Source organism: Antedon mediterranea, chromosome 3 (genome assembly GCF_964355755.1).
Source record: "Antedon mediterranea chromosome 3, ecAntMedi1.1, whole genome shotgun sequence".
Classification (NCBI taxonomy): domain Eukaryota; kingdom Metazoa; phylum Echinodermata; class Crinoidea; order Comatulida; family Antedonidae; genus Antedon; species Antedon mediterranea.
In genome coordinates, this window is record NC_092672.1 from 11,345,286 (window position 1) to 11,369,568 (window position 24,283).

Sequence of the window (24,283 nt, forward strand, 5' to 3'; positions counted from 1 at the left end):
TTACCACTATCGAAAAATGTATTACATTTTATAAATCATAAATCTTACATCAATGTTTCGCCAAAATCCACATAGTAAAGACACCAGGCCTAGTTAACTAGGCCTAAAGATGGTCCGGAACCGTTTTACAACTAGGCCTAGGCTATAGCCTAGTACTGTACTACTAGCCTAGCCTAGCTAGTAAACTGATGATAATATTCATACCATTTCTAAACAAGTTTGTTGCGTGAAACTCGGTCACTTACAGTGAAACACCAAAACAATTAGTGTATACATACAACAATAATAAAATTAAAGACTTCATATTGAAAATTCATCCATTATTTTTTATTCAGATAACAAATAAACGTAACATGCCAATCCACATAAACCTTTGTAATGCTTCGGCGGCATAGCTAGTGCGCGACCGATACACAATGCGCCAAACCATCGCTGTACGCGCTACTGTGATGCGCGGTGTATGTTATTTCGACAGGTACCATTTTGACAATCGTTCGTAACCAGATTAGTTACTTTCAAAAAGTAAAATATTCACGGTCCAGACCGAATATAGTGTCCATATTTATAGTATATACCAATAATTAACCTATCTACCGGATTTCGTAAAAAAACGCGAAAAACGAAGATCTTCGTGTTTGGCAGTCAAGCGTTGTGTTTCCAAAAACGAAGATCTTCGTGTTTGGCAGTCAAAGTGTTAATGTAGGCTATCGAATTGTAAAATTATACTACAAAAGTTTAACAGTATTTTAATTATCATCAACAAGGCGTATAATAGATATACATATGTTATTCATTAACCAATATGACACCTATTCATTTACACATTTAGCAAAGTACTTTAACCATATCCAGCTACGTATCAGTCTCTTGGATTGTCTCATTGCAGACATCCATACCTGTGTGAACATACACATGTTGTTTACTGTTACTGTGTTCAACTACATCACCAATCCTCCATGAAAAAAAACGTCAATTGTGGGAGAGTGGGGTTGGGAGATAGGGGTTGGGTTCAGGAGATAGTGGGGATTTTGCTTACACCAGAATTGTGGTTGGAAAATGTTAAAGTATTTAATCATCCCTGGGAAGCGGATGGGAGTTTGGGGTGGGGATGTAGGCCTATCACCATGACCGAAACTGTATTTGGAATGTTTTAAATTACATTTGAAAACTGCCACTGAAGGATTATGGGTTGGGAGTGATAAGGCCATGTAAAAAAAAACAACAGTTGATCGTCCTGGTTTTCTAAAAAAAGGAAGGAAGAGGCTCTTTTTATTTTTTATTTTTTATTTTTCCAAGATGGCGACTCACTACCGTATTTTCTTGAATAAACATGCCGCTATGAATAAAAATCACTCCCACCCCTCGCAATTCAAATAAATATGGTAAGTACTGTAAGATGTCTAAACAAACATAAGTATACAGAACAGCAAATATTAAAATACACATTTTTTTTTGTTTTATCAGGGGGTCACAATAAAAGTCCTTTTTGTACACTTTGACTTTATATCAAACTTCTGGATATTATTAGCCTACTGTGGCACAAATGCTCTAGTGATTTTCCTTTTGGGTGTTTTGCCTGATACCTTACAAAGTGGATAATTCATGTTCTCAATTGATAAATTGTGCTCAGTTCCACAATAAAAGCACAGGGGGTCTGTGAATGTTATGTAATAAGCTGCTTCGATAGGCAGGGCACATGTCATTTTGTCATTGACAAAAACAATAGAATCGTCCTCTCCCAGGATGTCTTGAAAACAAGTTCCACATGAATACGACAGTGTGTCCAGTTCTCGTTCCAAGAGCTGCCTTTGGTCACGCTTCAGAACATGTGCTGCATAACATACTCGCCACTTGAAGCATTCTTCACACTAGAATAAAGAATGAAAAATATTAGGGGTAAATATATGGTAAATTCAGTTGTGTTGAAAGAATTCTGAACATGACAATAATATGATAATATGACATCCAAAGAGGGAGGGAATATCAATGCATACACACATATTTTTAAAACAGGACGTGGGTCATGTACCCGAACACGTCCGTAAACATCTAGCCATATGGGACAGTTTCAACCCAGCCGGGTCGATTCGCCCCTCTATGGATAGGCAAACTCTACACTCTCTCGCGACAATATGCTAGCCTACAGTTTTGTTACTTCTATATGAACATTTTTACCGAACAATTACTCACCTCCGTAGTTTGGTATTGGTCTCCTATCGGTCCACCTTGATCGAATTCGCCGCCTGCAAAATCAGAGAAAATGTCTGCGAGAGTACGTCGGCCGTCCACTACACCGTTCTCGCATACCAAGGGCCGGCTTCACGATTTTTGTTGCAGTCCGAATCGAAACACAAATAAAAACCATGTTGTTTATCTACTAGACTATGTAGTCTAGCAGTATCCTACTATCCTAGATCAAATTATTATGTAACAATTGATAAAAGGACTAAAAAGTAGGCCTACCAAGGAACCAATAATTATAAATATTAATAGTGTATACTGTAACTCAAATGTATAGAATATAGTGATAAAAACAAGGTAGAAACGAAAACATGTGGTGCATCGATGGAGCAATCGTAAACGTTCTCCAAATCCAGTCGTTTTTTGCTTCACGGCAACATTTTTAAGGAGTAGCGAGCATATAGCGGCTGTGAAAATTCTAATTAGATCCAGACGTTTATGTAAAATATTATACCCATGATGAGTGTAATTCAAAATATTCATACATTCAACGGCAGTGATACCTCTATCAGCGCTGACCTATAATCAAAGAATATGACCTCAAATTTATCGCAGTCGACGATGTGTATCGATGGCTCCCGACGGCTGTGGATCACGAAAAAAGAAAGAGCTAGGCCTAGCTTTCGACAAAGGTACAACATAAATCAATGTTTTATATACAAAATATCGAAATAAAAAATAAAATAAAAATTGATGCGGCCTGAAAAAAGCATGCGGGCGGGGACGATCAACTGTTGTTTTTTTTTATATGGCCTAATAACATAATTTGTACTGGAACCGGCTTCAACACATCACCCAGTGTAAATGGGGTGTGTTTGTAGGGGGAGGAGGAGCAAAAATACTAGCGTAATGAAGTAGCCTTAGATTGGATTGTACTAGGAAAAGTTACTAAATTTGAACTGTCCAGGGGAGGAGTTAAGGTTTGTTGATGGTGGCTGGGGTGGTGAAAGGAGAAAGAAGGCTGGGGGTCCGCAGCATCTAAATTACATATTTTAATTATCAGCCAATATGACACCTATTCATTTACACAATTTACAACGTACTTCAACCATTATTAGTAGCTATGCATACTCCTCTCAATTTGAAGCTTAGGTTGAATTGAATTTGTCCATCACTGGGAAGAATTTGTTTTTAAGAAAGAGTATGGGGTGTTATTGAAGAGGGGTGGAGGTTGGTGAGTATAGACAGATACTGGCGTCGGGTGTTATGTACTGAGAAGGCTGTAAACTAATTTTGAAACCCGCCCTGGGGCGGGTATAATTGCTAGTATTTTATATATGGTATATTTTTTGGCAGCAGAAACGGGTCTCATAAAAAATATACCGTATATATATGCATATATCGCAAAATATACCATATATTTCGTACCCCATTTCTGCTGCACTCAAAGTATACCGTATATTTGACCCGGCCCATGACACAAGGTCAAAAACTAACAGAGCGTGACACGTTTGTTTGGTTTTTCTGCTGCATTGACACACACGTGTATAAGCAAGCAACAGATCAAAATGTCACTGTGGACTGAAGAAATAACTATTTTTGCAATTCAATTGTGGAGAGAAACGAACGTTTGGGGGAGACTGCATGGCAACAGAAGAGATACCAAGATTTACAAAAGTATCTCAAACAAAATAAAAGCAGAATTTGTGGTAGACTAAATGCCAAAGTTATCGGCAAACGCTGTTGTCTTCCTTTGCATAAATCTAGTCAATGCCCATTCATTGTGCTTGATGTGTGGTGTAAATTCGTTGCCACCTTTGCTCATTAGATTTAAAATAGAAAGCAATGCTACGACGTTTTGAGAAACCATCATTGTTTTGTTTTTGTCAGGTATAAACCTCACTACACAAGACTCTAGGTCAATCCATACTTCCGTCTCACAAAATGCATTTTGGGTAATGAAAGCCAAATTTTTTACAGCAAACCCACGAAATATGTGCAGAGGAAACGGTGCACTAATTTCATATACGGTATATATACGGTATATTTGGGATTGGCAGCAGAAACAGGGCCATAGAGAGTTCACTATAATAACATTTATGATTTAGATCCAGAAATATAAACTAAAGCTCTGTCTACACTATCAAACTAGTTTAACAAAATATGGTTGTGATATGACATCATCATCTCCATATATGGGCACATCACATTTTTTTGTCACATAAAGTTTGATAGTGTCAACCACAACACTCCTGTCACTGATATTTTATTAGCTAGTTGACATAGGGTAAATGAAGATCATTAATTAGGTTAAACATTTTTCTTTTATACTGAGGAAAGAAACTAGATTTATCTTTCAAACCTAATTATGACTTTAATAATGTCCCCCCTGTCACTGTTTACTGTTCAACTCATGATGGTAAATTCCTTATAATACTAATAGTTACAATAAACTGTTTTATCATTGCAGAATAATTTATGATCCATCATGGTGGACCTAATATACTATTTTGCTTTCAACCGTTAAATGTGCATAATTTTCAATGAATATTGATGGTTAAATAAAAGAGCAAATTGCAGAATGTTTTCTGTATTAAATTGTCCACTTCTGTCCTCTTAACCCAGAAAACCGTAAACTCTAGTTAGACAGCAATGTTCCACTTGGAATTTAAAAATTAACATTAAAATATATTATCGAATAGATGCAAGCTTTTAAAATTAGAATGATTTGCGTGGTATTTATGCATTTAATGCAATATTTTTCCAGCACACCTACTATAGAACATTGTAGAATATCTGTGATTGTATAAGGAGTGATTCATTGAGACACGGGTAAAGTGTTCATATTTTGATTAAACCACTGTTTTAAACAATGGCAATTGTGTTGAAATTAGCCTGCTATCCACATTGCTTCTGGCCGATTAACTCATTACATTTTTCTGTAAAGCTTTACACTCAGTCATTATTCTTTTTGTATATATTTTTCTTTTCTATCTAATTTCCTAAACACATATTTCTTATTTGCATTACTGTACAACATTTACTTGACAGCCATTGAATAATATTGAAATAAATGTTAGTGATATTCTATCATATTTCTTATTTGGTTTTATGCTATTTCTATCATTGTAAACCTATTAGATAATTGATATTGTTAATTAGTTTAATCAATAAGTTATAGAAAGTTAAAATCAAATTTAATTTGTTTATGATAAAATAAAAATAATTTTTTTTGTTTGTTACAGTTTCCATATATGATTCTCAGGACTATGCAAGTTTAGATTGGATTATTTATCCAAAAGCAAATACAACAGGTCAACAGGTAGGTACTAAATGTTTGTATGATTGTTTTACACTGACAGTTTTAAGAAATTTGTAGCCATAATGTCAGATCAAAGGCCTGTTTCTGCTGCTATCAAATAATAGATTTTGTAGCAGCAGAAACGGCACAAATTAAAACAATTTGAATGGCGTTCTCAAAACAATCAAAAAGACTGAATCGATTGGGTGTTGAAACTCAATTTAACTGGTTTATTGCTCTCACCTTTTAGCTGCAGTACAAACTTAAGCTCTGTCTACACTATCAAACTAGTTTGACAAAAAAGTGTGATGCCCAAATGGTAGTGATATGCTTAAATATGGTAGTGATATGACATCATCATGTAGGGACATCATCATGTCCATTATAGGCATATCACATTTGTTTTGTCACATAAAGTTTGATAGTATAGACAGAGATTAACCGTTATATGATTAACAAGACTCGATTCAATTAAATGTAACATCAGCATTATGTTTAGTGTAGTGTTGAGATTTATAGTCCGTCGACCACCCTCTGATTTTTGGGAGAAAAACTTTTTAAATATAAGGTTATACAGCAGAAACAGGCACTGGAGGACCACATTTTAATATCATCTTTGTAATTCAACAAGGTACTTATTATGAGGTCCTATTACATGGTATTATTGCCCATAAAAGAATGTTTAGTTCCAAATGATTTACTGCTCTCATAAACTAAAGTAGCACATCTTTGAACCACTAACAATACAATTAGAAATCATTAAAAGTTGAAAAGTTTAGTTTGCAAATTCCTTTTAAAGTAAATATTAATTTTGCAGTCTTAAAGTAATTAAACAAGAGAAAAAATATTGGTTGCAGGCATGATGTTAAAATAGGTAGTTTGAGGAATTATTTATTATTATTAGTGGAAATTTATTTCCTTTCAAATATTATCATAAAGATTTGTTTTACTTTACAGAAAAAATATTCACTGAAAACTTAATTTATTATAATACAGTAGACAGAATGACCACATATTATTTAAGTACAAAACTAGACATTAAAAACATTCTAAACCAGTTGATGCTGAAAGAAATAAAAATATGAAAAAGTTATTTTGTGCCTGGCTTCCTAGATAAACGAACAATAAACTATTCTCTTAGAAGAGCAAGATATAACTTGAAAAGTAGAACAATAGAACACCTTTCTCCACAAATGGTATAGTCCGTGAATTATGCCCTCAAGTGGGAGCATCTCCACAAACCACCATCATCATTGCTCCTCAAGGAGAATAGGCTATTGTTGGTTTTTCCATGGTTTATCCAGGTAAGAGGCACTCATTGACTACCAACAATCCGACTGTTGGTTTGTGTATTTTTGTTTGTAGTACTTTAATTGAAAGCCATATTCCTAGCTTGAATTGCAGACTTCTACATATTCATTTTTGTTGTTGTTTAAACCGAGACCTTGGTTCTGTGGTTAGTAACATTAACGCCCGTATTCTTAAACCGGACTTTAGTCGTAGTTCGAAGTTCGACTTGGAAAAGTCGTAGTTCGAGCTATTACTTCAAATTCGATTCAAAAACGAAGTAGTCGAAGTTTGCAGTTCGACTTAATGAAGTCGAGCTTTTAGTCGAGTTGCACACGTCTGGGTAACAAAGGCTATACATTGGCCAATGACAAGAGAGTATTTGAGGAGCAGACGAAATTTTGCGCATTGATATCACTTTCCATTTCTTACAACACTTTTTACGCATCAGGACTATATACATGAAAAATAATTTTAATCGTTAATTATTAGAACAATATCAGTATTAATTTAACAGTGAAGTATATTTGATTAACAACAAATAAAATCTTAAAAATATATTTAGGAACCATGGCGGTACGGTAACTTTTATATTTTCTAGGCCCCCAACAAAGTATGATCGCCACGAACCACGCACTTCATAGCGTGACAAGAAAGCGCTAGGCCCCCTAAACATTCCATCGCGTGGTGAATTGCCGCATCTCTCATTGTCGCTATGGCGTGACGTAGCTCAAGTCTGACTTGCGCGAAGAAAATAATGTAATTTGTATACAGTTGTAAATAAAGATGATTTTCATTATTATAATTTATACCAATGTATATTTAATTAAGCTAATATAAATATAGATATTTCATTCTTCAATATCTGGCCAATATAACAACTCAATGACTGTTACGTTTTTTATAAACATCGTTTAAAAACCATTTAGTCGACCATTTAGTCTGCCCCCTCCAGGACTAAAAAAATCGATCAAAATCCGTCTCGATTTAGTCAAGGTTGGCCTGATTTAGTCGGTGATTTAGTTGAAGTTCGGTTTATGAATTAAAATGACGTCATTTTTTTAGTTTTAGCTCGAACTACGACTAAAGTCCGGTTTAAGAATACGGGCGATAACATTTGTCTTGGTTGCATTGACTCTGAAGGAATTTTTGACTGTGTTTTGGACCTTTCTTTGGTCAAAAGCCAGCTACTCATTTAATTAAGACCAAATTAAATCCATTTTGATCCAGGTTGTGAGCATTGAAGAACTATAGTAGATTATCAGGTTTGAAAACGATTAGAGTTTACATCCATTTACAATTGACAATTCAATAACCTGGGAGGTGATGATAATAGAAGGCTTTAGAATCAAATGCTTTCAATAGATAATACACAATCATGTAGATGATGTTACATTGAGTCTTTATACTGATCTATTAATTGTAAGCTATAAGCCTAGTACAATGGATGACTTTTCCAATTAAAGGCTTTCCAATTCGAGGAAACTTCATTCATTGTTGTAGCCTTCCTATAGAAAAATTAAGTCTCATACTAGATATTTAACATTTTAATTAATCTTGTTATATATTTTGTAGTGTATATTGTGATTAGATTTACTTGTACAATGTATATATTTATCTTGGGAAATTCTTCATTTCCAACCTTTATGATTGATGACAATTCATACCTACAGTATTCCATTGTTCCCTTTCACTTTTACAATAAGGGTGGTCCATCCAGCTGTAGCTTATCAGACACATAAATGAAACATTTAAAGTGAACTCATTTAATTCATTATTGTATTGTTATTTTCTATGTACCATTAATAGAAATAAACTTATAAAATGCTGAGTCCAAATAGTATATAATAATATGGCCTTTTATAGGCCTTACCATAACAGATAAAACATAATTATATTTGTTCATTTATTCATAAACAATTACATTAAATAGAGACAACTACTCAGTACTTGTTTGACATTTTAAAATATGATCAGTTAATTAAATAATCATTCAATAAATAATTAATAACAATAATTGTTAAACATTGCAATGCTTCGAGTCTGAAAAATAATTTATGGAGTATGTGTCAGATATTTTTCAAGGGAGACCTAACATATGGTATTTATAGTCTGTTAAAAATATATTGAAAAGTATATAATTATAATAATATAATCATTTTAACTGTAAAAAAGGTCTGTGTGCACGCCCCAAGCGCAACACCCCTGGTTCTTTGTCTGTTCTTTAATACGTAACAATAAAATGTTTTTTAAAAACGTGTTCCTCTATGCTTTGGCACAATTCACTTATATTTATATTTACAACATAAAATATGCGTACAAATATATTGTAAAACATATTATGTTTACGAATTGTATTCACAGCATATTTTATCTTTTAATCTACTGTACATCCTAGCAGTTAACAAAGATACCCACTCCATGTTTGTTAATGTAAAACTCTCTTTTATTGCATGAAATTAAAATTACCAATGTAAATGTTTGTCATTTATTATCATCGAAACTGATTTGAGAAATTCACATACCGCATGATTAGATTAAATTCTCTGCTGTAATGTAAGATTGAAGTTAGACCACTTCACAACTAATGAGAAATTGGACAGATAGGGGAAATGTTAATTGCTTCTGACAGACTGTGAATGATAGTCGTTGGTGTGACTAGCCTCATTGCGTTTTGACGACTTTCCTCAACGTGTGCTGGATTAACGTCCAGACAGCGTACGCGCACGAAAGTGATATATCACTGCCGTTAATATTAGCACTGTTGATTCTTAGTTATACTTTGCGATGTATTGCGTTCTTTTGCATTAATGAGTTCATTTCAATCATGTGTTGTAATTTTAGCGTAGATCTTCGTTTGAATTTCTCTGCTTATCAACTGTTGAGTGCATAAATTAGTGACAAGATCATCATAGGCGCTTGTACAGTGTTCGTTACTATAAACAAGGGACCGAGTATTAACTGTTAAACAATTTAATATACGGTAACTGGAACCATAAAAGCTATTTACTTCAGTAGAATAAATGACGGTGTAGACCTCATTGCATTTGTATTGTTTTAGTGCTTAAATACATTTTTTTAAATCAGGCATTAAGGTGAGAATAATATGTTTTCTTTACTGTAAAGATTTCAATAGGCTCTCCATGTTCTCTTCATTCATATTCTTGTTATTAATTTTTATTTCATCCTTATACTTGGTATCTTATTTAGTACACAGACCCATGTACACAATGACATATTAGTTTTAAAAACATTAAAGACACCTTCCATAAGTTTTTTAGATCTAATTTAAGATCACAAACTATATTTAATGTAAAAATAATACTATATGGTCCTATTGCGATAACTTTGTTCGTCTTTAAATGGTTAAAATTGTGAAAAATAATTCGATTCTAATAATTATAGCGGCCCGCTATAAATCCCAAAATGCATTGCGCGCGGATTGATATTTTTGTTTTTATTCTGTAATTCACCCACTTTTCGATCGATCGTGAGGTCAAAACAAATGGAAGACTCCTAACTTTTCAGCGAAAATACCGGGTTTTCCCCAATTTGTATCAACGGAGTCTGGCAAAAATAGAAAGACAATTAATGCAGCAACTATACAACGTTAGGCTAGGTATATAGCTAGCGTACGATGTTCGTACGTTACCGATGTTTACCAGCTAGGCCTACAAAACTAAGCCTAGCTAGGCTAGGCCTAAAGACCGTCCACGAGAGGTCAGTTGCCGTGAGCTACTTAGGTAGTGCATTGTTTCTCACTTTTTATCATAATTTACCATAAAACGTACATTTAAGACAAGGAATGACCTGGTTTAATGTTTTTAAAGTAATATAATATATTTATTATTTTTACAAAACGTCACAAATTGTAGGGAAGGTGTCTTTAATTACCTCATAATGGGATTTTCAATATAATATAAGGTATAATTTTTAGTTTTAGCTCAAGTTACTACAATAGTACTGTATAATAATAATTTATATATTTATCATTATTTGTTAAATTATCAGAATATTTTTTCCTATAATGTTTCCCTTGATATCCTTTAGGTTGCAAATGTTTCCCTTACCACTCAATTAATTTTAGACTGATGAAAGATTCAGCTAAAAAAACCCTAACTACTTCCAACAATCAGCAATGCGTTTATCCCCAGGGACCTGTTATACAGAGCTGTACCAATTCAATACTTACAATAATTGGAGTTAAGTCTGGCTAATGTATAGGAAGGGAAAATAGACATGAACTGTTAAAAGGAAGTTCAAAGACTTTGTATTAATTCTGTCTAATAAAATTAATAGTTTCTGTAGTCTGTTTAGTATCAATGCAAGTGTGGGGGTATTTGAAGGACTGTATATACAGTAATTCATCTGACTTTACTATATCAACGTCATTATTGAATTACATACTAGGAGGAGTTAATCAATGAACTTTCATTTATTGTTCTGTTTCTGCTGCGAAAAAATTAACAGTTTTGTGAATAAATTAACCCAAATTTCTTGGCAGCAGAAACAGGACAAATTTGTAATAACCGGTTAAATGGCAGCTTGAAAATAATAGTTAGAAACACCCAATGAACTTGTATGGTGTTAAAATGCCATTTAACCAGTTATTACTGTGCAACATTTAGCTGCAACACAAAATAACTGTAATTTGATTGACAATCTGTAGTATCTATATGTTTGACTGCCAGATTACATTGCATTTTGGGTTAACATTATTATTACCAACTAACCACAAATATAAACGGTTTATTTGAGACCATGAATGCGGTTGGCCTAAAAATCATATTTTCTAAGTAAACGGTTTATTTGCTAATGCTATACAGCAGAAACCCTACCATCATTATACAGTACAGTTATATACTTTATTTCAAGCCATTAATGTTAAAGCTGTCAGTAGAACCTCTATTTAAAGGACACTTTGAAGCACAAAAAAGTGGATGTATTGTCTACTGAATAGGGGTTGGCCACAGTGTTAAGACCTTGGTTGGTTGCCCTTGTTTGTTTCACAGGGAAGTGAACCCTGAATAGCAGTGTCTGAAAGGTTTTACTATATTATTATGTACTATATTATTAGTCTATTTCGTGCCTACAGTAGCTTACCCGGATAAACAAACAGGCCTTTTCCCCTACAAGCAGAGAAAGCAAAAGTAATAAAAATCTTGATTACTTCAAGATACCTCTCCATTTTTCTATATCATTGGTTCCGATCTTAAAAACGCCAACGGTTTAAAAAACTCCAGTAATTTTGGTCTCAATCGCAAAGAAAACGTTCTGAAACTGGTTTCTGTGTAGCAATTATTAGCTTCAACACAATCACGGTCTCAAAAACTGAACTCTGCTGCACTGGGACGATTGCGGTCAACTCCCAGTAAAAACCACGCAATATAGGACCTAGGCCTAGTCATTTTTATTTCTCTAGATACTGATAGTGAGTATTTTATTTAAATAAAAAATGTGAACCAATTTGCAATTACAAGGTTCGTAATAAATATGTGGGGAGAACAAAAGATGAGGGGAAGGCTAGCCGGGAGTCGGAAGAAGACTCACATGTTTATAAGAATATTTTAAAGAGTGTGAAAGACGAGTTCAACTTGACAATATCGGCTGCATAGGTAATGAGCAAATTGAAAAGGGTGCGTCGTACCTATACTTTAACCACAATAGTAATGACAGGATTACCTGCCCTCTTCTATGACAAACTGGATATAATTCTTAGGGATTGCGCTATGCGAAAAAAAGTAAACATCCAATTGCGCTGCATTGTGGTATGATGATGTCATCCATAACGAACGCATATGGACGGAACCGGTTTTATTGGAGTAAATATTGAGCTGCAACGCGATTTTTATTTATAAACAACTGCTGAAACCGGTTTCAAAGAAAACATTTCTTTTTTTATTTTTCAATAGAAACAGACCCTTAAGTACATTATTATTATTAAGGTGTATACAGTAAGTAAAAGACAGTGAATGTTGTCATGACATCTGTAGTTTAAAACTTGTCATGTAAATCACATTATATCAGTTGAAAACTATTAATTGATTGATTAAATTACGGTAATAAATTAAATTTGTTACTCTTTAAAAAGTCAATTAGTATTAAAACATAAATGACACAAAAATTTGTTTTCAAAGTTTTAATATGATTATTTTGTAATGTGTAAAAAGTAGCTCTCTAAATATTTTCAGTAGAATATTGAATTTTAATTGCATTTAAGAAATTACTTATTTTAATTACCTAATGAAGAGATCAATATAACAGATCGTATAATCCATTAAATACACGATGATCTACAAACTTGTATAATCACTTCCATTATCCATTTGCGTTTCATCCAAATGACCTCATTCTGGTTCTTCTTGCGTATGTTGAAAATGTATTTTATTTTATATACTCATGAAGACAGACTTCCCAATGTCAAAAGTTCAATGGTTATAAATTCTTTTGTAATTAATAAAAAATATATTGGAAATATACTACAGTACTACTTTTCGCAGTGCAGGATTCTATATGAAGTATTTAGCATAGTTTTCACATTCACTCCATACTATACTATTATGATGAATGACAAAATAGAAGGCAAAAATATCGTTATGCTGAGATGAAGGAATGGAATAGGCAGTAGGATATTTAATGCACAGAACTCAGGTGTTGATCCAGGAAGGTTGTACTTACAGTAGGGCAATCGCGGGTATTGTTAAACTGTGCAAACCATGCACAAACTTTGCAAACCCCCCAAAAACCCACGCAAACCAATTAATATTAGATTAGATCCTAACCAGAACAATAAAAGGAAACAATTTCTGAAAAACAAATTTAGAATTTGTTATAAATTGGCATTTTTTGGGTGAAAAAAAATTTTTTTGGGGAAGGGGGGGGGGATGGGGCTGAAATTACAGATTTCACAATATAGCCCCAAAAACCTTGCGCAATCCTCCTCCTTCTTTGACAGCTAAAATAAATGTATGAATTATATATATATTTAACAGTACTCCCCCGTTTTTAAAAATACTGGATACGCCCCCTGGAAGCAGATAAACTAAACTTGATACAGATTTGAATAAAACTAGACTTGAATATTAACAAAAAATAATATATATATATATATATTATAAATTTAATAAAATATAATTCAAAGGTAGACCTAAAGTAAATTAAACTAATTTGAAAATGACTGTAAACACACATGTAGGTCATACCACAACCTCAAAATTCACATTTAAACTTGTTTTACTGTGAAACATAGTGATACTCATTGTCACCAGATGAGTAGATTTCCTGCCAATTCTGAAATAATATTTTCAAGTATCTGATTACAATCCGTGCGGATACCGAGTGCTAAGTTGGAGCTATAAACACTGCTTAGGCCTAGGCCTACTTTGCAGAATGAACATTCGCTTATTTCGGTCACTTACTGGATATATCGGCCAATTTTTCGCACTAGTGAGGATTAACACACTTGTTTATTACAGTAAAATTACTTTAAATGAGATCTACATGATAGAATGTCCACAACAGTCTATCCACTATACCATTATGTTCATTTGTGGTATTCTGTTTTATATACAATGTATTAAATAACATCTTTATTGTTGTCTTGTGTATTATAATATATGTAAACTTTCCAGATATCAACTGTTTATGTTTATAATTTCAATCAATTATTAAAAACAATTGTTATTGTCACCTTGGGCAAAATAATAGTGTATGTACTCTGTAAAGAATGGTATCTATCTTTGTATTCATACATTTAACAAAAAAAATGTCTATCGCCAAATAAACTGTTTAATTAAAAAATATGTTTGTTATATCAACTGCATTTCTGCTTTAATTTGTGCTCCCTAATAACTGTTTAAATCAATGACTGGTCATCGACAAAAATACCCAAAAGGACACTATGTTAGAAACACGGTGCTTTCAACTTTAAAAGTATTCTTAAAAATTTACATCAATATTTTCAGCGTAGATGGCGTTGTTATCCTAGGCGATTGCTTACTAAATGCCCAAATTTCAATGGTAATATGCAACTGTATTTTCTTTATGATTTAAGACGTACTGTATAGGCTGTTACTACATTAACAGTAGTAAGAAAAGCTATATTAAATACATTTCGGTTCTTATTCGTAATCAGTATTCATTGTTTATTGGCGTTTGTTTATCCACAAAGTGCTGCTAAACAATAAACAACTGTAAATACAAGCGCCAGTTGTAGGACTCCACCTATGACAGTAATGTATAGGAAAAATTAGGAGTTTCATAAAAAAATCAACCTTCACAATTTTTCGACTTACACACGGACACATTTGGTGGAGTTGAGTTAATTTAATTATAAATATTAATTCATTATATTATGATATTATGAAGATCAAACAATAAGTTTTCAACTATTTATGTAAAGTCATCAACTATTTATATAAGTCATCATGGAGAGAATATGTACCCAAAAGTAGAGAGGTTGCATTTTTCTCAATAGTTCGACATTTTTTACCCCAGTTATTTATCCTCCTTTTTTATTCAAAGTCTTTATTATATTCTACTACAGTAGTTTGAATAAAGCAAATGTGAACATGCAGAATCTTATCATGTTACCAGTTGTTTATAATAATTGATAATGACATAATTGTCACTTGTATTTACTCAATGTTGTCACATGTTTTATGACCCCGGACTACTAGACTGTAGTCTGGAGATGTGGGTAACACAGCAATCTAAATCTCCATATTAGCCTGGACATGTCAATTGTCGGTTGTTAAACTCTTGTCTTATTGACCGTTAAACATGGTATTACACCGCTTCCATCCGTGCTGTCCACCAACCATTAACGAACAAGTTATATCATGTTTTATGCTTTATCATAAACGACAACAGTTTGTCGTGTAATTATCCCAAATGATTCGTACAACTTAAAAATAGTTTATAATAATCATTGTTCATATGGCTTGAATCTCCATTCAACGATAAACCAGTGCCGTTTAAACACGATAATATCTTTCGTGTAACCATTCTACGTGTGTTATTCCCAACTGCTTGTTAGAACGGTATCTGCCACCAATTTACATGTGCTTTGAATTTCTTTGTGTTTTTTCATATCTGATGAATCACGTGTTGTCTCACCACTGTGCACGCAATATATTTGGTACAAAACCAAAATGATCATGTTTGTAATTACAGCCAAATTTGTCGAGTGAAAAATTTGGTTTAATTTAATTTTAAAAACATTTTCGTTATCTTTTGAGGTTTTTGTTTGGTATTTGAAATCTGCAATGTTAAAGTGGTTAATTTGCACTGGGTTTAAATACCTGTTGATCGTTTTTATCAAGGATCGCAGACCAGAAAACTAAACTATTTTGTACGCATGATATTTTAAGGATGATCTAAGATGTCAGACCAAACAATTAAAAACCAAAATAGCTCCATAAAAGTTTTCAGCATCTTTGCTGTAACAAACATCCTTCCTGATATTATTGTTTGACAATACTTTAAATTGGTCTATCCTAGACTGATGACTTTTCTTTGGCAGATTCACTGATTTTGTCAACCAAGTTGAAATTATGTAGTGTTTGATAGTAGTTGTTTTTCTAAAAGTGTCTACCACAAATTAGCAAAACCAGTCAAGGATGTAATTAGAAATATATGTGTATGTATTATAAAAAAAATGAATACATCAATTAAATATTTCATTTTTTATTTCATGCCTATAGTATACCTACATATACCAATAGTACGGTAGTTTGTAATATTGCACTTAATGCATAATTTTACGAAATTTGTTATGTGGTCTTTCTGTGATAATTACAGTATTTATATATATCTGAGGTGTCATAATCATTTCTAGATTTATAGGGCCGCTTCTGGGATGATCAGGAATATTTTGAATAGAAATGCTTAGTGTCAGATATGAAGATTTTGCAAAGAAAAGTTTTGTGCAAACCATGTTACTTTCGCGCATGCGTTTCGGGTGATTTTTAAATAATATATTTCTCTCAATCTTGTTTTCGTGTGGCATCACCGAGAGAAATTTTGTTAAGGCAATCCTTTGTATGATTTAATGTACAAATGCTATCCCAATGAATTGAAAAAAAAACATAAAAAATGTAATGATAGACAACCGGACCACCGGAAGAGAGTCATGGAAAACGATTAAAACAACGCAATGCCGAAGAGTGTAACTTGATGTTGATGATCCCAATTTCCCAAACACTGTAGTATGCACACTACACACATGCACATGAAATATGTAAATTACTCTACACATGGCATTGTCATGGCCTGTTTTATATCTAAAAGCACTTGCAATAAACTTACATCTTGTTTCTTTAGGTTCAGTCTACAGAAGCTAATGTGTTGTTTGTCCTCAATTTGCTTAATTAAATAAATAATTTAGGCTAATCTTTTGACAGCTTTTTTGTCCCAAATGAGTATGCTATGTGTTCTGTCTTATTTTCACTATCGCTCCTTGCATTCGTCAAATTTGTCTCTTTACACATTTCATAATTATATTGACATCGTAATCTTGAACTCCATTGATATAGTATCGTCAGTGCTTATTGGTATTCCTTTAACTATTTTATTACAACAATATTCTTGATAGTGAAAATCATATTCGTATGAAAGTGTTAAATAAAGGTTCTCTGGATATTTGAATGTTGATTTATATAAATCAATGTTAATCACTCTTGAAAACTCAATCCCACAGACAATTGAGTTTGCTTCAAAGAACCTGTTTCTGCTGCAAAAAAGAAATAACCGATTAATAACCATATGAATATTTCCCCCGATTTTCTTTGCAGCGAGCAAACAAATGGAAACATTTTCAATATTAATGACAACGTTAAAACACCCAAAGGATTGGGGTTAGAATTCCTTTGAATTGGTTATCGCTTTTGCAAACTTTCAGCTGCAACAAACAAACAAATATTGTTTTTTGATTGACAGCTGCAGATGAATTGTCCATGAATGTTATTTGGGAGCACAAACTTAGCTTACGATCATTGTATATCTGATTAAACTATACAGATTAAAACAGTCCAAAATCAATCCACATGCTGAATCTGTATTTGACCATTACCTTCAGGACCCCATCCCAGATCCCGCAAACTTCAATTTCTTTAAAGCTCAGGTACAGACATGAATTTTAAATATAATATCTGGTTAATTGTACATAAATCAAATATTTTATTATTAAATCAAGACAAACAACATAAATTTCCCTTAAAATGGTCAAAATTCTGCTGTAAAAACCAGGAAGACTTTTTTTCAGTAGTTAGGTAGTTTAACCTAATGTAATAACATGTCTGGTGACTCCCTAGAAGGTGAAAAAAGAGGGTGGATACACAGTGGATAATTTTTGCCAGTTAAATTGCACCTGATTGATTCTGATGCCATTTAACCAGTTATTGCCCTGTGAAACTTTAGCTGCAACACAAAATAATGGTTGACAGCCATTACCCTTGGGGCAACTAAACTGCAGTAATGTTTGAATTGACTGCCAGAGCCCATTGCATTATGGGTAATGCTAAAGATTTCGATCGACGACCACACTGCTTTAAACCGTATTTTGGAGCAACAGAAGTGCAGTTGATATAAAAATTATATTTTAAATCTATCATAAAATAAAAGGTTTATTCATGTATATTCAACAAATTGTAACTTAAAGGCAGTGCATCGGTATTATATTATGGTAACAATAAATACATACAGCTAGCTTTTAAAACATTTGAAGTATATTAAAATATTATTTGTATCAATATTGCCATTAAGAGAATATAGACAGGTCCTTTGTGATAAGTCTGTATTCATAATGTTACACATGAGCCAATGATTGTGTTATCACACCTGGACAGGTGTGCTAAATTAACATCCAGGGAATTCATGTAGTAGACTTTACTAGTCAATCTACAATAATAGAAAATTACAATAATATAGTATTAACAAACAACACTAATGTGATTTTCACAGTGAAAAGTGGGTCAAGTGTGGATATTTCAACTTTATAATACTATTAAAATGTAATACCGTTGTTAAATAAAAAAATAATAAAGTTATTCCTTGAAAATGTCCTTAAAATGTTATAAGAATCGATGATGTATGTAGTCAGCATTCCCAGCCAATGATGTCTATGTTTAGAAATATAGGTACTGTATAATAATTTCTTATGTTGTATTTCCATTGTATACAAAAAAAGATGTACTTAAAATTATATTAATAATTATGTATTAAAATAGGTTGGTGAAACATTAGAGATTGTCAAACAATGCCCCTGGGTGTTCTGCATTATTACATTAATCATATGGGAATAATAATAATTCCTTAGAATTCATTCATAATATCATGTCCATAGGGAATGTAAAGTGCAGCTTAAAGGTCCTAATAAATAAGGTGCCAATTGATAAAAGGGATTTAATTGAGGAATGGGGATAATGAATGATTGCTACAAACAAGAGGATATATAGGCTTATTAGCCTTCAATGGAAATGACCCTTTAACTATATAATATTGTTGTAATGCTATTTAATATACATGTAGGCTGTGTCTTATACAATAAAGTAGATGGCTCTATAATAATGTCAATATCTGAACTTGTTAAGTAGTTGGCAATCAACTTATACATGATCATTCATTGTCTATGTAATGAACATTGTCACAGTGTCCCTGTTCATTAGTGATAGAGTATTGATGCGAAAAGCACTGAATTGATATGTCGTACCTTTCTCCATACTGTTTCGTCATGTCTTGCACCTCGTTCCAGATAGTTCTAATGTCAAATGAGTTCCTATCTTTAATACATAGTATCCTAATTTTTTTTTTCACGTGTATAATCGTAACTGATCAAGAAAGTGTTTTTCTATCTCAGCTTCTTCACATACCATATTCTTTATTCATTAAAAATGGAATGAATAAGTTTTCAATAATACTGAAGCTGATCATTAGGGACTCACAGAACAATACAATTTGACAAGACAGTGACACCAACTAATACAAAAATAAAATAGAATTTAACATGAATAATATAAATCATTAAAGGGATAAAAAAAAAAGTTTAAAATATTTATATACTGTCATGATTTTACATTGTTAATTGTTTATGTTATATAAACATAAAAAAAAACCCATTTTTTCCACTTCATCCCCATTTTTTTAGGTTGCGATTTGACATCAAAACAACAGACAAATTATATAGGCAGGTTATTAAAGTACTGTGGTCTATAAATATGAGATGACAGTCATAGTCAAAATAACTGAAAAGTGCAAAACTTATTTAAAGAACATATTTTGCATTTATAAAACATTAATCATGAAAAGTATATTTAAAATTTATTTATGACATATGAATAATTTAATATTAATCCAATTTTCCAGAAAAACTCAGAAATATCACTTGGTACTGTACATTGTTACATTTTCTCATTCTGAGTTTGATGAAGAAAAAAAAAATGTCATAACTCATCTGAAATGTGATCCAATTCTACCATTAAAATGATTAATCCCTGGCAATCAAAATGATTACTGAAAACGCTAATACTGAGAATGTCATTTATGCTTGATATTTATGGTATCACAGTACATAGTGAAGGGTGGGAAAGTTCAAACAACAGCTTTTATATAAAAGTCACCATTTTGATTAGAACATACTGTACTGTAGTTAATTTTGATCATCCTTAAACTAATTAAACTGAATGGTTGCATGATAAATTAAATTTAGTATGTGTTTGTGTCCGCCTGCAGGAGAATGTTTTTCATAAACATGTTTTCCCTGTTTATGAGGAGTATGAAAAAAAAGAAAGATTTAAAACTGTGTTTTTACAGAATAACATTTTCTTGCACTTTAAAAAAACACAGAAATGATTTTTTAAAAGCTCTATAGATTTTTCTCTTGATCGCAAAGGGTAGTTTCTCATTTGATTGAATAATCCACAAGAAATAATGTGGTGCGGTTTTCACAAGAAAAGGAAACATTCTCTGTTCAAGCCACTGGGTTGTCAAAGGTCTCTGTCTAAAAGTGGTCAGGTTGAAACCTTACCAATGGCTACGACCCTGTGGTGGGAACATTTGACTACGAACCGGTACTCTCCGTGAATGTCGTAGTAATAAAATAACCAATTACAGTATCAACTTTTCTTATTACTAATACCAAAATTGATTTTAAAGTTTTTATCTAGCCATCATTTTAACAGTGAAGTTTATGAAATCTTATATACAATTCTGCAAATAACTTCCGCCTAAAAAAACTACTGGCAATACCTATACACTTGGTTTTGCATCTGTAGTCAGGCCAGTAGCCAGAATGCATCAGAGGAGGGTTTTCTTGACACCAATTATTTTACGAGCGCAGCGAGCAACTGTAGGCTGGGGGCCAGGGTCCGAAGGCCCCTGGAAGCTTTGGCTCTCATCAAAATGAGCAATTTTGTTTTAATCAGCTTACAGCAGAGACATTTTTTACCTACTAAAATCTGAGTTATGCAGAGAAATTATATAATATACTACAGTATTATGGAAGTTAATAGTCAATAAAAGTAAAATAACCAAAAAATCTGCTATAATTGATAAATTGCACGATTTTGGAAGTGGGGCGTTTGTTTTTGAAGGGTGGGGGGGGAGGGTGGAGGGGTGTTCGCTGGTAAAAGGAGGGGTTCGCGCAAAAAGGGGGGGGGGGGGGTTCGCCCGAAAATAACCCTCACTACGGGCCTGGTACTGTAGTAGTAAATTTCACAAGAAGGGACTATTACATCCATAGGCTCTTCGGTATCATGTAATAGAAGAAAGTTGTCAGGAAATTTCAATGTCATAGGCTAATTATTGGTTGTCACTTTATGGAATATGCCATAAAGCTTTGATAGGTTGTGTGTATCATTTGTGTCAATGACTGATGGTAATGATTCGAAGATGTAGCTAGAGGCTACATTTAATAATATGCACTACTGTGTAACACTGGCATATAATATATTAATATTCACTCTAACAAATCATCATTTTCATAATTTTTTTTTATAAAAATGCTAATATTCATGATAGCTATGATCATTGACAATGACATGTAATATGGTTATATTAACTAGAAGCATCACCTGTGTGACCTTGCACAATGTAACAATCCATGGAGGTATATCTGATTTTTCAACATCTCATCATAATGGTATATTTTTGTGGGTCTTATACCTCCATAGTCTATTTCATTTTTAGCCTATTAAAAAGCCTATAAACAACACAAAAGAGTCCCTTTAACGTATAATAATTCATCAACCATGCCCTCATGTGGGTACGGCCACATTTTTCCATATATCAATGAATGAATAATAATAATTATCCAAAAAAATGTACTCCAAAAATATAGGTACCTACTATAAGTCATCTATTTATTGATAACATACCAACCAATTACAGAGTTTCATAATACTTTTCTCTCATATATTTTGAGTTGAATTTATTATATAAAAACATTATAGTGGCCCATGAATACTGATGAAAAATAGAAAATTACCAACATTGAAATCCTTTTACAAAATACCTAAAATAAATGTCACTTTAGCTTAAGTTGTTTTTGACAGTGTTAACCAAACCTTTTAAATCAATTCCTTTATCACATTTTCTCAGTTTTCCTTAGGCCAATTTTAACAGTTGGCATAGCAACAGTTGGTCATTCCCCAACTTTCAGTACAAATGATTTAATCAGCTCACTGGTCACATAATGTTGGCATGGCAACAGTTTGCTGTTCCCTAGATACAGTACATGACCATTAAATTGAATGTCAAGGTTTATATTAGTGGAGATGGATACATTGGATTATATTAAATATTCATTTATTACTGATGTATAGTCCTTAGGGTGGTATGAGAATGTCATATTAGATTTTAACAGTACCCCTGTTGATATCTCCATCAATGCAAGTCATGTGACATGCTAGAATAATGTGAGGTATTAGCCTAGAATTGCTAGTTTAAAATAGTACACAATGCTGAATCTAGTACATTAGAGGCACATTATAAAATAAACAAAATTAGAATTGTCAAGAAATTTACAATTGTAGATTTGCAGTAATTAGATATAAAGTTTTCAAATTAAAAACTGTTTTGTTATTTAATCAAAAGGTTTTCATCAAAAGCTGTCATTGAAAAGTACTTCAAAATGTAATCATGCTGTTTCTAAACAAAACAAACTCATCTGTTGTGCAATCTGGTTTCAGCTACTCAAGAATCCAACAAATAATACACAAATTTACGTAGTCAGCTTATGAAAAATCAAGCAAAGAATCCGCAACTATTAGGCTTTAGAAAAATAACAAATAACCTTATTTTTCCCCCTAAATTTAAAATCAAGTATACCCTCCCAATATCAGAATTTTATGAAGATCCACAAATAGGTCAAATGTTTTAAAAGGAGTTCCATCATTGATTGTATAAAAAAAGGTGGAGCTATAGCTTATTGCCTTCCAATCCCAATGTCCAGGGTTCAATCCTAACCTGCGCCAGGGTTGTAAACTCACAAATCGTTCAACTCCACTCCCTAAGCATAAATTGAGATTTTTAGTGTATAAGCGTGAGACATTTTAAAATAGTTTCTCCACAGACCATTTCCTGATACGATGTTGTACAAATGTTGTAAAGTGTATTATAATATATTTTGTATTAACAATAGTTATTTCATTACTTATTACAGTGGCTTGAAACTGGGGCAAGTTATAATAGATTATATCAAGTTTGCGCTATACTCAGTAGTGGTGGTCAGAACTTTTGGCTTCGAACACCGTACCTGCCACGATCAGGTGCAAACCGAATACATGTGGAAATAGAATTTACGATGTCGTCTTGTGATGGTAGAGGAGATGAATTGGTGCTTTCATGCAGAGAAACATTTGATTTGTATTACATAGAGGCAAATTATGATTACGCCACTGCAACTACACCGTCTTGGCAGTCACCACCATATACAAAGATTCGCAGGATTGCCGCAGATGGTAGATTTTCAATGGAGAACCAAGATGTCCGAAATAAGGTCACCGAACATTTTGGACCAGTTACGCAAAATGGATTCTACCTTGCTTTCCAAGATCAGGGTGCGTGCATGGCCATTTTACGCGTACGTATCTACTATGTCACCTGCCCGTCTGTTATCGCAGGACTTGCTAGATTTCCGGAAACAATTACAGGATCGGAGGTTACATCTTTGGTGAGTGTTTCTGGTACGTGTTTGGAAAACACAGAGCGAATTGGTTCTCATGATCCAATTTTTCAGTGCCAAAGTGGTGGCATGTGGACTTTGTTGCAAGGAAGCTGTGGATGTAAACCAGGCTATCAGTCTCAGGAGACCAGTTGCTCAGGTAGGAATACTGATTTTCTCTTTCTTTTATCCATTTGTATCATTATTGTGTGTTAAATGGTGTTTAACTTAAAACACTGTATACATGCCATTTGGGCAAAGAATGTCTGTCTGCAATGTTTACTTGCCATCCTTTTATAAAATTAACTGTAAAAGAAACCCACTACTATGTCCTTGTACTCTGTTCCAATATGATG

The 24,283-nt window shown here is 33.0% G+C and overlaps 1 protein-coding gene and 1 pseudogene across 2 annotated transcripts in view; one reads left to right on the plus strand and one right to left on the minus strand.

The window, feature by feature from the left end:
• Positions 1 to 24,283, plus strand: part of LOC140044872 (ephrin type-B receptor 1-B-like) — a 171,845-nt gene that overhangs the window by 2,359 nt on the left and 145,203 nt on the right. For both annotated transcript variants that reach the window (XM_072089563.1, XM_072089564.1), the window contains exons 2-3: positions 5,427 to 5,503; positions 23,427 to 24,087. In XM_072089563.1, coding sequence (XP_071945664.1) covers positions 5,427 to 5,503; positions 23,427 to 24,087 — 738 coding nt within the window. The remainder of the gene's footprint in view (positions 1 to 5,426; positions 5,504 to 23,426; positions 24,088 to 24,283) is intronic.
• Positions 1,530 to 2,492, minus strand: LOC140044883 (uncharacterized; annotated as a pseudogene).